Source organism: Dipteris shenzhenensis, chromosome 30 (genome assembly GCF_047967505.1).
Source record: "Dipteris shenzhenensis isolate YYH24624 ecotype China chromosome 30, Dip_SZ_1.0, whole genome shotgun sequence".
Lineage (NCBI taxonomy): Eukaryota > Viridiplantae > Streptophyta > Polypodiopsida > Gleicheniales > Dipteridaceae > Dipteris > Dipteris shenzhenensis.
In genome coordinates this window covers 25,834,059-25,849,305 of record NC_141625.1, presented here as the reverse complement: position 1 = coordinate 25,849,305, position 15,247 = coordinate 25,834,059, and the positions used below count along the sequence as shown (strand labels likewise).

The 15,247-nt window shown below is 41.1% G+C and overlaps 1 protein-coding gene across 1 annotated transcript; it reads left to right on the top strand.

Annotated features, from left to right (window-relative positions):
• The first annotated feature begins 5,282 nt into the window (after window positions 1–5,282).
• Window positions 5,283–5,792, top strand: LOC147881893 (serine/threonine-protein kinase PEPKR2-like). Its single transcript, XM_087401471.1, has one exon. The coding sequence runs from the start codon at window positions 5,283–5,285 to the stop codon at window positions 5,790–5,792; it is 510 nt and encodes a 169-aa protein (XP_087257597.1).
• The last annotated feature ends 9,455 nt before the right edge of the window (window positions 5,793–15,247 follow it).

Below are 15,247 nucleotides of genomic sequence, written 5' to 3'. Positions count from 1 at the left end.
CATGTTAAACATTCTTAGGGGAACTATCAAGGTTGGACCCTCAAGCTCTAGAGTGGTGATTTGAAACCCTGCTCTTTTTGGGACATCTATATTGGCTAATATGTGCATCCAATTTTGCAAGAATTCTGGCTCGGTGAGAGGTGCATACCAGAAGTCATCAGACTCCTTCTCATCTACTTGCTTGTCATAGAATTGGAATAGCTTTATAGAGCTAGTTCGGGCAATAGTATCAGATTCTCTGTCAGATTCCTAACAATGGGTGGGCCTTGTAGGTGTGCAAGTCCACTCTCATGGTTTGCTCCCCGTGCCGCAAGTAGATGTTATCATTATACGAGTCCACGCATTCGCAAGAAGGGCTTGCCTAGTATAGCTTCATATACCAGTTGTTGCATGAAGTCCATGACTACGAACCTGATGGGGCACATGAATCCAAATACCTTAATAATTATGCTAGTCTCAGCACTCCTAGGGGTTCGACAGTCCCCCATCAGCTAACTTTACTACCAGATGGGTCTGCTCAAGTGCGGGTTTTCCTCATTTCACCCAACATTCCTTGGTGCAGACATTCACTCCCGCTCCCCCATCCACAATGGCTTCAACCTTCTAGTTTTGATAGACTATGGGGATAGCGGCGTTTGTGTCATCACCCTCGAAGTACTGACCTAGCTTGTTGATGGGAACCTTAAGTAGATTCTACCTTTTTTCTGGCGACCATTGGTTGGGATTAGGGCTGGCACAGGGACGGGGGTAAGAGCGGCGATCTATTCATCAAATTGGATATATCGCGCCATAGGATGGGATTTCCTCTTAGCAAGGAAGCAATCGGCATTTTCATCTTTGTCAATAGGAAGGCAGCCAACCCGGCACTATCACAGGGTTCTTGTGAAGCTTCTTCTTCCAGGGATAGTATGTCCTTGAAGCCGTATAAGTCTCCCTCCTCCTGGAGGTTCCGCAACACTAGGTCTTCTTGGAACATCTTCTGCATGAGATCTGGAGCTTCTAACTGCTTGAAGCTGAGGTGTTCCTCTTCCTCCACCCTCTCTCCAGCACCTTGAGCATTTTCGTCCCTCGGTGTCCCATCAAGTGGGATGGATGAATAGTATGCGACCCTCTACTGGCCTTTAGTCGATGTTCGAACTTCTCTTGGTAGTCCCGTACAAAGTTTTGGGCATCTTTTACGTATTGCTTTTCTAGGACCGGGGTCCAAATAGGCCTCCTTATAGGAGGGCGAGGGTGCTAAGCCTTGGGCTCGCACTAGATTGTTTACCTCTAGGCTTGAAGGCACTTTAAGGTCACCATAGGTGGAAGCTTGTTCGGAAGCAGAGGAGGTGGCAAGAGTAGTTGTCTCCTCATCAAACTTGTCTTGGATGAGTACTTGGTTGGAGCCGTCACCTACTCAAATGGCCTTCTTTGACTGGGGTAGGTGATGTGGGGGAATCTCGGGGTTGGGCAATAGGGATCCTTTACCCTTCCTTGTGAGCTTCCTCATTGCTTTGCCTAATGCCTTGGCTTGCATCCTCGTGATGGGGCACTGCGACCACTTGGCCCTACTCGATGCTAAGCAGATTAAGGTTGGTACTCTTTGGCAGGAGGATTGGGGTGGTTGGCCTCCTCGTGGGATAGTCCTTGAATAGATGCTTGGTTCCACACCCCAAACACAAGGGTGTGGGTTTGGTCATGGATGGAGCAATGGGGGTGTATGGACATTCCTTCAAGAAGTGTGGGCCCTGGCATTTGAAGCAGGACATTGGAGAGCCTCTAGTTGAGCACACTCAGGCTGAACTGAGGTATTGGAATTTTTTAATTATTTGGCTACCCCAGAGGTATCGTGACGGTTGGTGGGATAACTCTATAGCAACGATCGAAGGATAGGGTATCGCACCAGGTGGCAGGATATAGGTATAGCGAGAGGTGGCGGAGTACGTGAAACACACTAGGCAGTGGAGTAATAATGACGGTAGATGGTGGGATAGATGTATCGAGATGATCGACAGGATAGATCTTGCCACATGTTCGGTGGGATAAGACGCTAGTGGTAACCCGACGGGCATAGGGATAGGGTCAAGACAACGGGTAGTGGGATCATGAGTCAGTGAGATACGGATAGCACGACGGGCCTGGGGATTGAAATTTGCGACAGGCGGCAAAGTAGGTGGATCTGACGATTGGCAGAGTGAAAATAGCAATGGGCGATGGAATAAAAATAGCGATGATCGACGGAATGAAAATAGCAATGGGTGGCATGATAGATGTAACACGACAGTTGGAGGGATACGGATATGACCACGGGCATGGGATTGGGTTCACCACGTCGACGACGGACTAGCAAAATAGCAACAGTCGACAAGATAGCTCTAAAGCCACAGACTTCAAAATTTGGCAAGAATCAACATTTTTGTTGTTTTTTATGGTTTGGACCTCACACACTCCTTAGCAATCATACACACTAAGTTCTTATCAACTTAGGACACTAAAAAGCATAAAAAACAAGCTTCAAATGCTCCAAATGACTTTCCAACAAGAAAAAATAGTTTTCCTACTTTTTTGTCCTCACTCTCACTTCCCTTGCTCTTCTCCTACAACTCCACTAACAAGCTCCAAGCTAAGCTTGAACACTTGTGCAATGGGTAGATATCCAAGGGAAACAGGTGCAAATAAAAAGCATACCTTTTCTCCGCTACACTCGGGGGGGTCACTCATCATATGTAACCCTATCACGTGAGTTCAACAGAAGGATTTTTTTTATTTCTAAAATTTACAGAAATAAATATACATAAGGGAATATTTAAAATAGTTTTGGAAAAAATTTACAGATTTGTATAGGAAAGGGGTACATTTTATTAATGAAATTTTTTACAGATAAGGGACTTTAAATATAGGCCTTGAACGCACATGATATAGAGGGTTTATACATAGTGACCCCCCCGAGCCCCTACAGCAGCGCTAAAAATGTGGTGGGTCTCAATGGTGACTCACGTGTCGTGGGGACGTTGAAGAGATGCCGATGGAGCCTCCACTCCAAGCTACTCCTTATGAGAGCAATGTGGGGCACAAGTTGTCTGCAAGTGTCACTCAAGCGGCTCCACATTGTTGCAATGTGTCTCCACGTGAGAAAGAGGGAAGGGGGAGAGAGGAGAGGAGAGGGGAGAAGGGAGGGAGAAGGAGAAGGGAAAAGGAGAGTGAAGGGGAATGGAGTGGCAGACACAAGGGAACTACAATGGAAACAAGAGAACACCTAAAACACTCTCTTAGAAGAGAAGAGGGAGCTTGTATTCAAACTTGTGCAAACAACAATGAAGACCAAAGTCAACACTTTGGGCTTTTATACAAGTCACGTTTTGAAAGGAGGGCCAACCCTTTTCCTTTTAGCACTCTCCTTCTCTTTAATAACCAAAGGCTCTTGGGCCTGAAGGGTGCCAAGGCATATTGCTATTCTTTTCATCTCTCCCTACTAGTGAAAATAGCACCTGTGTCGACCATATCTAAGCGCTTGGGATAAACCTCGAATTAGGAGGTGGTCTTAACCAGTTTCCAAAGAGTACTTGTGTTAGCCTCACGCCTCCTAGGCTTAGATGATTTGGGGGTCAAACTCCCTGAGCGCCCTCACGCCTTAGGCCATTTAGGGCTCGAATCCTCTGAACGTGGCCCAAAACCTGGAGTGCTGAGGCTTAGCTTCCGTGAGACAATCAACGGCAACCCTGCGCGTTGCCTGGATGCTTTTGCCTTGGGATATTTGGGGATCAAACTCCCTGAGTTGGAGCTGTACTCCTTTCATGGCTATTTTCATTGGCATGGCTATTTCCGTGAATGTAGACTTGAAATGTGCGCGTTGCCTATAGTCTTTGGCTTTAGGGTGTTAGCTGGAAGCTACAATCTGTGCATGTTGCCTGCAATCTTTGGCTTTGGGATATTTGGGGATCAAACTCCCTGAGTTTGAGCTGTACTCCTTCCATGTGCACATTGCCTGCAATCCTTGGCTTTGGGGTATTTGGGGACCAAACTCCCTGATCTTGTCAGTTGAAGTAGATCATGCCTCTTGATCATCTCTAATCACTGATTATTGTGCATTCGCGACGACTGTACTTTGTGGATCTTAACATCTACCATGTCATTGCATTGATGAATCTAACATGCAAGATAGTTTTTCCAACAAGAGTTTGATAGATGCAAGGAAAGAAAGTGTTAAAGGGAAACCAGACCCTTTGAGAAAAATTTAGATAAATAACAAAATGTACTTAGAGAACACGAATGCTAATCAGCATTCTAACTTTAGTACTTTTGAGTACATATTAGAAGATTGATTATAGCATGATCTAATAGTAGAAACTATGGATATGCAAGGAATGGACAATATTAAATATTAGTTGGCACCTTGAATAATGTCTATTTCATAGAACAATAGTCTCTAAGTACTCATAATAGATAACAAAATTCTCATAATAGTGGAGCAATTGTAAAGTCATACATGGTTCACACATATAGATTTAAACTAGGTGACTTCTTGAAGGACTTCTTCAAAATCTAAGACACTTCATATTTTGACTATTCAGGCTTCATCAAAATGTCAGACCCTTCATATATTGACTATTCATATTCTTGATATTCAAATTTTGACAGCATAGAAAAAAACGTTGTTGTAATAAACGATGACTTTTTTTTTAAAGCTTAGGGTATTAAATCTAGTTTTGTAACATTTGTATGACAATTTTACTCACATTCAAGTTGGTGCAAAATATCATACCCATCGGACACACAACATATGCTCATGCATGATGTGATTTAATGGAGCAACGGGTAGAAGAGATTACCAACCGAGATTTGGTAATTGGCCTATTTTGACTCTAGGTGATGCCCATCTCGTTTCTACATCAGCAAAAGGACTCAAAAAGCATGGCATTGTAGATCCCATAGCATGAGATGGTTAAGAAGAAAGGAAATATGCATGACCAACCATGCAAATGATATTGGATCCACCTAAAACTTTGTGAGCACATGGATCTTCCTCACATTAACTACCATCAGAGACACACACATATCCTAGGAACATACCGATGCATTTTTTAACACTCATGCATGGTTCAAGGTCAAAACAAGGAAATACCTATGCACAACCATGCAAATGATATTTGATCTATATAGCTTGATGCTTATATTCAATGAATTGACATTGATTAGTATTATTAATGAGCATTTCCTAGGCCGCGGCAGCAAAAGTTCTTAGGACCTTGGCTGGGACGCTTCTGGCTTGCCATAGAAAGAGGGTGATACACAGGGATATCAAAATGGAGAACGTGTTTTTGACGTTGGGAGGCGATGTGAAACTGGGAGACTTCGGCCTGGCGGTTCGCTATCACCAGCCTTTGAAGGAGATGAAAGGCACCAGAGAGTACATGGCGCCTGAAGTGATTCAAGGAACCTACGATCAAAAGGCAGACGTGTGGAGCTTGGGGGTCTTGTTGTACACAGTCCTCACAGCCACCTTTCCCTTCTCCTATGACGACCCTGAACAGACAAACCAAGCTATTCTTCACGATTGTCTCAACCTCAAAAATCACCCTCTCTCTTCCCAAGCCAAGGATCTACTGCAGGGAATACTCGCTAAAGACCCTTCCGAAAGGCTCACTTTGGAGCAAATTTTAAGCCATCCTTGGTTGCGCACTAGCTTGAAGCCCCTTGCTCAGTGCACATCGGCTGCGGCTGCTTCTACTTCAGTGCCAGGTGTTCGACCCACAGCCAAGCAGTGGCACAGCCAGATGCGTCAACGTTTTGTCAAAGCTCAACTTGCCGTCTAAAATGATACGTACAAAGGCAGAAAGCATTCTCGGCTCCGGCTGGATCTTTCCTCTAGTGATTGTTGTGAGAGAGGGAGCTGACGAATACAGACGGAAGAAGCTTATCAGAGTTGGCATGGAAGGCGTTTCATATTTGCTGCTGTGAGTGGGAGATTCGGTTATGGTATTTTCTTTACGAAGAACTTCATTCATTTAAGTCGAGTTTCAATCCAAACGAGGTGTACTGATGATTGTCCTAAGTGTGAACAGATTACTCGACTGATTGCGATTATACCTAGAGATAGAGAAAGGTTTCGAAAGAAGAATAGAGAGATGAAGAAATAGTTTTGGCCTTTGGGGGTCTCTATGTATAAACTCTCTATATGAGTGCTTTCAAGGCTTATTTGTAAAATCCTTTATCCATAGATTTTTTATTAATAAAATGTACCCTTTTAAAATACAAATCTGTAATTTTTTTCTAAAATCATTTAAAATACTCCCTTATGTAAGTTAAATTCTATAAATTTTAAAAATTAAATATATCCTTCTGTTGAACTCACGTGAGAGGGTTACATGAGATGAGTGAACCCCCGAGGTTATGGCTAAATGTTCACTCAAATTTGTTTACGCAACACAAGGAACTCTAAACCTATTACTATATAGGAAAGCACACTATAACTAGTAAAGTTTGCGTGATTTGCTACTTAGAAATAGCAAAATTTGGCTCTCTAACTAGCTAATTCATTTTCCTACGTACCATAAGGCTTCTATATAGAAACTTGTTTGTCTAACTAGCAAAATCCATGGTTTTTCTACATAGTAATTGTTGCGAATCTAGGAAATTCTAAGTTTTCCTATATAACAATCCCCTTCCAAGTTTTAAGATCTAGGAAATTCTTCTTTTTGCTATATAGTGGTCAAGTTTCAAACTTTTGCACCTAGAAAATTATGTTTTTCGCTATATAGTAATTTTTCTTTTGGAAGAGGGTCTAAGAAAATTTCTTTTTGCTATATAGTAGTCCTTTTGCAATCTTTTGCATCTAGGAGATTATTTTTTTTCTATATAGTAATTTTATGACTTTAGCAAATACATCCTTTTGCTATGTAGTCCAAAATTTTTAATCTTGGAAATCGCATGTATATTAGCCAATGTTCCACTCATATCTACTAAATTCATGTTTTTGCTTTATATCAATCTTGTAATATATTGTGAATCACATTATCTATATGGTCTTTGTTCTCAATCTAAAAATTTTGGATTCAATGTAAGAAATTTCAAAAAGCGTTCAAGAGCTCTCTATCCAGGAATTTTGGGTTTATTCTTGGAGGTTTTTAACATGCTATTGGCATCATGGAAATTACCTCAATGCTAATGGAACATCTTATAATATTTTAAAATGGTTGCTTCATTTGTCAAAACTATCATTTTTGTAAAGCAATGTGTTTAATAGGGTGGTTGCAAGCCAAGGGTGTCCACTTTTGGTTCAGTGCCCAAACTTGGGGGGGGGGGGGGGAACAGGCCTTTTTGCACACAAATTTGGAAATCTAACCTAGGGATTTAGTCAATACATCACACATGGTTTTTTGCACACAATGGTATGGTCTGATCGAAAATTGGAGATTCACAATGATAATTTTATTGTGGCGCAGTGCAGGTAATTCATAGGGGCCGTCACACTTTGTCACAAACAAACACCATCATATTAATTTCTTAATATCTCACTCATTATGCATCAGATGATAGTGAAACTTAATATGTATTCTCCTCACATAGTGTAGACTTAAATTGATTTATTGGTAATTATTTGAATGCATTATATAATTATTATTAATTATTTATAAAATTTAAAGACCTAAAAAAGGCACATTTTGGTGCACACTGTATTTTTTGAGTATTGTCAAAAAATTGGTCAAATCCAATTTGGTAGAGGGTTAGTACACACATAAGGATATGTGGCGCAAGCATCAAATCCCAAATCCAACGGTTAGATTTTGTGAGCTGTCAGGTTTACTTTTACTTTTACTTGTTAGAGGAGTAGTAAAGAAAATAAGAATTAATCTTGGTAATTTGTGCACATAAGTAAACATGCCAAAAATCACATATTTTGTAGTCCTCCACGTGATGAATAAGAGGACAAAATTTTGGTCAAATTTAAGTGAGGAAAGCATCAATTATGGCCTCCCTAGGTGAAATCCCCATGTTTTGGAAAAAAAGTGGCACCCTAGCCAAATACCAAGGCTAGATAGGCTTGGTATTAGGCTTGGAAGGGTAGGTTTGTGGCATCACCAAGCCTAGTGGTGGTAGCCATTAGGGCGTGGGCATCTTGCTCATGTGGATTGAACAACTCATTAATTTTGCCTCATCACCATGCCATGTGAGCCATCTTGACCATGTTTGACTTGCCACCTCACCCTGTGCCACCTCCCACTCACCCCCACTCATGGTGCCACATCAACCACGTCTGCCACCTCATGAAGCCACATCAGAGACACCCTAGGTGCCACATCATCACTCAAGTGCCACCTCATACCACCACCTCATCATTGCCAACTCATCACCACCACCTCATGCTGCCACATCACCTTGCCACCTCACTTATCACTGCCACCTCATGCTGTCACATGAAGCTAGAGCATGAGACATCATCATCCCCATTGATGCCACATCATTAGCATGCTTGGTGTCACATTAGCCACGAGTTGCCACCATAATTAAAATGAAATAATAGCATTAGGATACGATATATGGTATATTGTTATGGCAAAACAAAAGTGAAATTATACATAAGAATATGTAACCACATTAGGTGATGCAAACATTATTGAACCAAATCATATTAACATTGGATTCCATAGTATATAATTTGATGTAAATTCAAGGGAACTACAAAAATTAGTCTAAAACAGAATGCCTTCAAATAAGAGGAGCCACTCATTCTATTCAAATCTCTACATCCACTCAATTTAATCAAATTGAATCCAATCAAAGCAAGGACATTGATATGTGACCTTATCCGATGGTTACCAAAATTGACAGGGGTCTTAAGGCAAGTGGGTTCCATGATCTTACCAAGTATGAAGTGCATCCGACATCGTATGTCCGGTCGAGAAGGTCAAATGCCCCAAATTCCATGTGCATGGTATGCACGTGAAGGAGAAATACGAATTGGCCTACGACATTGATATGTGAACCTGTCCGATTGGTACCAAACTTGACAAGGGTCTTAAGGCAAGTGGTGTCCATGATCTTGACAAGTATGAAGTTCATCCAAAATCGTATGTCTGGTCGGGAAGGTCAAATGCCCAAATTTCCATGTGCATGGTACGTACGTGAAGGAAAAATACGGATCGGCCTAAGACATTGGTATGTGAACTCCGTATGTCTAGTCGGGAAGGTCAAATGCCCCAAATTCCATGTGCATGGTACATACCTGAAGGAAAAATATGGATCGGCCTAGGGTATTGATATGTGAACTTGTCTGATTTGTACCAAACTTGACAAGGGTCTTAAGTTAAGTGGTTTCCATGATCTTGACAAGTATGAAGTGCATCCAATGCCGTATGTCCGGTTGAGAAGGTCAAATGCCCAAATTTCCATGTGCATCGTATGTACGTGAAGGAAAAATGTGGATCGGCCAAGGACATTGGTATGTGAACTTGTCGAATGGGTACCAAACATGACTGGGGTCTTAAGGCAAGTGGTTTCCATGATCTTGCCAAGTATGAAGTTCATCCGACATCGTACATGTCTAGTTGGGAATGTCAAATGCCCCAAATTCCATGTGCATAGTATGTACGTGAAGGAAAAATACGGATCGGCCTACAACATTGATATGTGAACTTGTCCGATGGGTGCCAAACTTGACGGGCATCTTAATGCAAGTGGTTTCCATAATATGGTCAAGTATGAAGTGCATCCGACATCGTATGTTTTGTCGGTAAGGTCAAATGCCCAAATTTCCATGTGCATGGTACGCACGTGAAGGAAAAGTATGCATTGAGCAAGGACATTCATATGTGACCTTATCTGATTGGTACAAAAATTAACAAGGGACTTTAGGCAAGTAGTTTGCATGATCCTTCCAAGTATGAAGTGCATCCGACACTGTATGTCTGGTGGAGAAGGTCAAATGTCCAAATTCCATTTGCATGGTACGTATGTGAAGGACAATTACGGATGGGCCAAGGACATTGGTATGTGAACTTTTCCAATGGGTACCAAAATTGACAGGGGTCTTAAGGCAAGTGGTTTCAATGATCTTGCAAAGTATGAAGTTCATCTGATAGTGTATGTCCGATCAGTAAGGTCAAATGCCCAAATTTCTATGTGCATGGTACGTACGTGTAGGAAAAATATGGATCGGCCATATTGGTATGTGAACTTGTCCGATGGGTACCAAAATGATAGGGGTCTTAAGGCAATCGGTTTCCTTGATATTTTCAAGTATGAAGTTCATCCAAAATCATATGTCTAGTCAGTAAGGTCAAATGTCCCAAATTTCATGCACGTAGTACATATGTGGAGGAAAAATACGGATTGGCCTATGACATTGATATGTGAACTTGTCCGATGGGTACAAAACTTGACTCCATGTGCATGGTATGCACATGAAGGAAAAATATACGTAAGTCAAGGACATTCATATGTGACTTTATCCGATTTGTACCAAACTTGACAAGGGTCTTAAGGCAAGTGTTTTCGATGATCTTGACAAGTATGAAGTTCATCAGACATTGTATGTCTGGTCGGGAAGGTCACATCCGATTTGTACCAAACTTGACAAGGGTCTTAAGGCAAGTGTTTTCGATGATCTTGACAAGTATGAAGTTCATCAGACATTGTATGTCTAGTCGGGAAGTTCATATAACTAATTGCATTGACATGTAGCATGTTGTGCAATTAGTTATATGTTTTGATATCATTCCTAGTACTATTGGCCACATGAAGATGCAAGGGGTAAATCCATCATCATTTTGGATGTAAGAGAGATTTGGAAGCCACCCATGCCATAGCTAGCATGTTATTTGTCCATTTGGGCCATAGTAGGAACCATTTTGCATGTAAGCATGAATATTTTAGCTAGCTACCACCGAAGGTTTTAAGAAAAGGGTTGGAGCAAATAAAGGAGTATCCATTTTTAAAGGAAAAACATAGTTTGAGTATAACAAAACAATCATTCTAGACTATACCTTACAAAGATAGAAGATCTCAAACATTTACACCTTTATGAGAGGGAGAGAGCGAGAGGAGGGGCAGGGGTCAAGAGGGGTGGAGATAAGGTTGATGGATAATCCATGCAAGCAACTAGAAAGGATGCAAATGGTCTTGGGTTGTCGGTTAGTCATGAAAGGAAATGGTTATCTCGAAGGTAGTGTCCAAACCATCTGAAATATAGATGATTTATTGGAAATACCATTGCATTGCCATGTAGCATGGTGTGCAATTAGTTATATGTTTTGATGCCATCCATATTACTATAGGGCACTTGAAGATGCAAGGGGTTATCCATCTTCTTATGTTTATTCTTTTTTATATGCTTTGATGCCATCCATATTACTATAGGGAACATGAAGATGTAAGGGGCAATCCATTTTCTTATGATAGAGGTTCTCAAACATTTACACCTTCATGAGACCAACTCCCTATTCAAGATGATCTATGATCAGATGCTCAGTTGTTAATTCTATAGGACTCTTCCTCTCTCATTGAAGGAAGCTCAGTGTGGTGTAGGGCTTAGTTCTAGCATGAAAAGTGTTTCTAGTTCTTACTTCAAATAGAGATACCTTTTACAATCAAAGTGACAGAGTGACAAAGAAATGCCCCTCTTGCAATTAGTCAATCCCCTCTGCCATCCATATGTTTTGATGGTAATGCACACACCATCTAAAATATAGATGTCCCACAGGAAATACCATCACATATGTTTTGACGCCATCCATATTACTAAATGGCACATGAAGATGCAAGGGGAAATCCATTTTCTTATGATAGAGGTTCTCGAACATTTACATCTTCTTGAGAGAGAGAGATTCTCGAAAATTAAAACCCTCATGATACCAACTTCCTAGTCAAGATGATTTGTGATCGGATGCTCACACCATAATTATCCACTTACTATTTCAAATATTAGAATGTAGCATGCAAACAATGCCTTGAATGATCTGATAGAGGTCGGTGCCCAATTGATTACATCATTCTTTTGGGATCTAAAACACACATTTGGGCTCTTTTAGACACATGGTTTAGAATATCCCCAACCTTTTCCATACCTTTTCACTCTTTTAAACTTGTATCCGTAGCATACTAGGCATTGGTATACATGGCCTAATACACCTGTTTTGAGTTTAAGCTAAAACAAACACTTTGTATGAATGTGTAGGCTTTCATATAGCATGGATGCCCTACAATCAAACTATCATATGTTCTACTATGATTTTGATTTTCAACAACTCACAATTAAAATGCATAGGAGATCCTTGTAATACAAATAATCCTATTTTATTTTGTATCCTTGAAGCATCTTTACTCGTAAAGGAGTATTTCTTTATTGTTAAAAGAAGAAAATGATAGGTGACAAGTTGTCTTCACACGAGTGCTCTCTTTCACCTCCATGTCAGGGGTTGGTGATCATAGTAGCAATATTAATTGGTGTCTACTAACAATAGTAACAAAATTGGGTGGCGGCAAAACTCTCGCCCAACGTCTCTCTCATCCTCTAGTCTTTGGTCTTTGCTCTCCCCTGCAGCTTCCTACTCTTTAGTTGATCCTCCCTGCCTTCCCCTTGCTCCCTGATCTGGTGCACTCTCCTGCAACCCTCATGTCCTTCGATTCCTGTAAGCTCCAGCCTCAAACTAAACGGTCTGCCAAATTCTGCTCATGAATTGTTTGCATACATTTCCTTCAAGCTCGTCTTGGTCTGCGGCCTCACTTTTGTGTTTTTCAGTCGTCACAGTGAAGAACAACATTTATCCAGTTCCTGAGCCGATTCTCAACCTTCACGCTTCAAAACGTCTGCTCCTTAAGGCTCTCAAATTCATCATCCGTTATAAACTTCAGAGACTCGATAAAAGCTTGCGGGTTGTTTCTTTCTCCACTTGCTCACGGTTCCCACTTTCAGCAAACCCACAATTGGCTTGATTCAGGCAGGAGCTCGCTTTTCCATTTGGAACAGACTGAAAAGGTAATGCTTAGATTGATGGGTAGTTTGAGGAACTCTGTAAGGTAGTCTGAATTGCGAGCGATAGCGCAGGTGTGATTTGAGAGAGAGACGATGCTCGAAATTACGTTGATAGAAACCAGGAACTCGACAGAAAGTCCACTTGCACTATCTTCTCCACCACAATTCCATACGCTGGATCTGGCAAATACAGGCCTGCTTCTTTTGAACCAAACTTTCTATAGCTCGGAAAGCTGTAATCCCTTTGCCTGAATGGTAGAATTTGTCCAATGCTGCCCAATACAGCGTTCCCATACTTCTCTGTGCCAGCAATATGGGCGAGAATGTGCAGCATCTTTCTCCCCGGGATCATATCATCATCCAGGAGATACACATAGTCTGCACCATCCGCTTGTAAAGCTATCTGAAATCTCCCGTAATACTTAAAATCATGTCCAGAACTGACAAAACTGATGCGAGAATCGTTGTAGCCCGCCAGGATCTACCGGAACATGTCTTCGTTTGGGCTTGCAAATGCAAGAACCCAGATCTTGTGGAACAGCCATGTCTGCTTCAACAATGCATCCAATTGAGCACATTGGTCTTGTTTCTCCTGGTGTGCCTTTGGATTGTTGGCTACATGCACAAGAAGGCATCGTAAGAATCGTTGGATTAGGGATGGACAGAGTGTTTAAGAGATTGGAAAGCACTGTTGTATCTTGCCGAAACCAAGCTGTTAGTTTTTGTTTGCGTGGAGTAGTGGTGGCATGAGCTAATAATTATCTTCTCTAGTCTCCTTCTAGATGTGAGAGCAATTGTTGCAGCAATGGGAATTCTCATTCAGACCACGTCTCTTGTTTATATATTTGGAATTCTACTTCATTGCATAGCCATTATTGGTTCAAGAATTTTGATTGTTTGATAGAGTTTTAGCTCCAACGGAAAGACAAGCGTTAATGACTTTATGACAAGTATTTTGTGCGAAAAAAGGAGACTCAAGAAAAGCTTGCCAAACAACAACACAATCCACATACATGCATCTTAAGAGCAGTCCACAAAGATTTGCAAAAACTACTTGAGGCCGACCATCCTAGTATACAAATCATTGATCCAGTTAAATTTGTTGAAATGTTGCTTTTCCATGCTTAGAGATCCGCAAACCCAATCTATGCTTTCAAAGTTCAAATTAAGAATCTTTGCCCTTGATGTGTGGTGCTGAGTGCATAGTAGATATCACACAACATATTTGTTGTATTCTTGGAGCCACCGTAGAAAAGTAAAAAGAATCCAAAATTGCAAATCAGGGAGAGCAGGTTCGAAAACATTTGAGAACTCAAACTATTTAGATTGCTTGCACTTTGAAAACATAAACATTTCAAGCTCGTAGGCACGGAATATGTAGGAGACGCAGCAGAATAGAAAGGAAGCCACTGACGTAAGACGGAAAGATAGAGAGATAGAGAGTGGGAGGGAACCGGCATGGTGGAACACCTCGCCTGGGGCTGCTGGCATTTTACCTCATGATTTGCACTCCCATATACCTTCACAAATTCACCACAACGTGTTAGCCTTGGATGTCTCAGTTGGTGCTTGCACTCATTACAAGTTGGCATGGGTACCATAGCTACCACAAGCCCCATAGCCACTTGAGCTTCTACTTTGCATGCTACTTCCTTACTTTAGATTAGAAAGCAAATTTCAAATTGAAATGAACACTTGTTTCGGAGAATAATTCCAGTACCTCAATTTATTTTTTATTTTTTGGGGGGAGATTTAGCCTTCGTGTTGGAAGATGATTCCGCACATCAAAATCGGTACTCTACATCAAAGTCTCAGAACTTTACTTATGGAGGTTCTCTTTGCTTTACATACATTTTATATCATGATTGCCCTTACTTCAGATTCAATTTCATGGCAGCCAATGGAGCCATATCAATGGCATCCTCATGCCTCTTCTTCTTGGTTTTGTCTTTCAAAGCCAATCTAACAAAGGAAATCCAAGAAAGTAGTTATCGAGATTGATAGTGCACACATGGTTTTTGTGCAGCAGCAGCTGTACTCCGTTAAACCAAGAGGTAAGACGCTTATCATTCTTTTGTGCTTGTATTGCAGGGTATATCCTTATTCTATTGATTAGTGGTTGCGCTACGAGGACCACTCTATCTCGTTTGATCTACTAATCCTCCAGGTTGGACAAATGCTTTATCTCCTTACTTGTGTTGCAATGTAGATTTAATTTATTTCTTGATTATCTTGTAAAGATTTAATTTGTTTCTTGATTATCTCTAAAATAAATATGTATAGATCTTGTATTTTTTT

Coding starts and splice junctions, on each gene's coding strand:
- LOC147881893 (XM_087401471.1), top strand. CDS start 5,283: ATGGAGAACGTGTTTTTGACGTTGGGAGGCGATGTGAAACTGGGAGAC.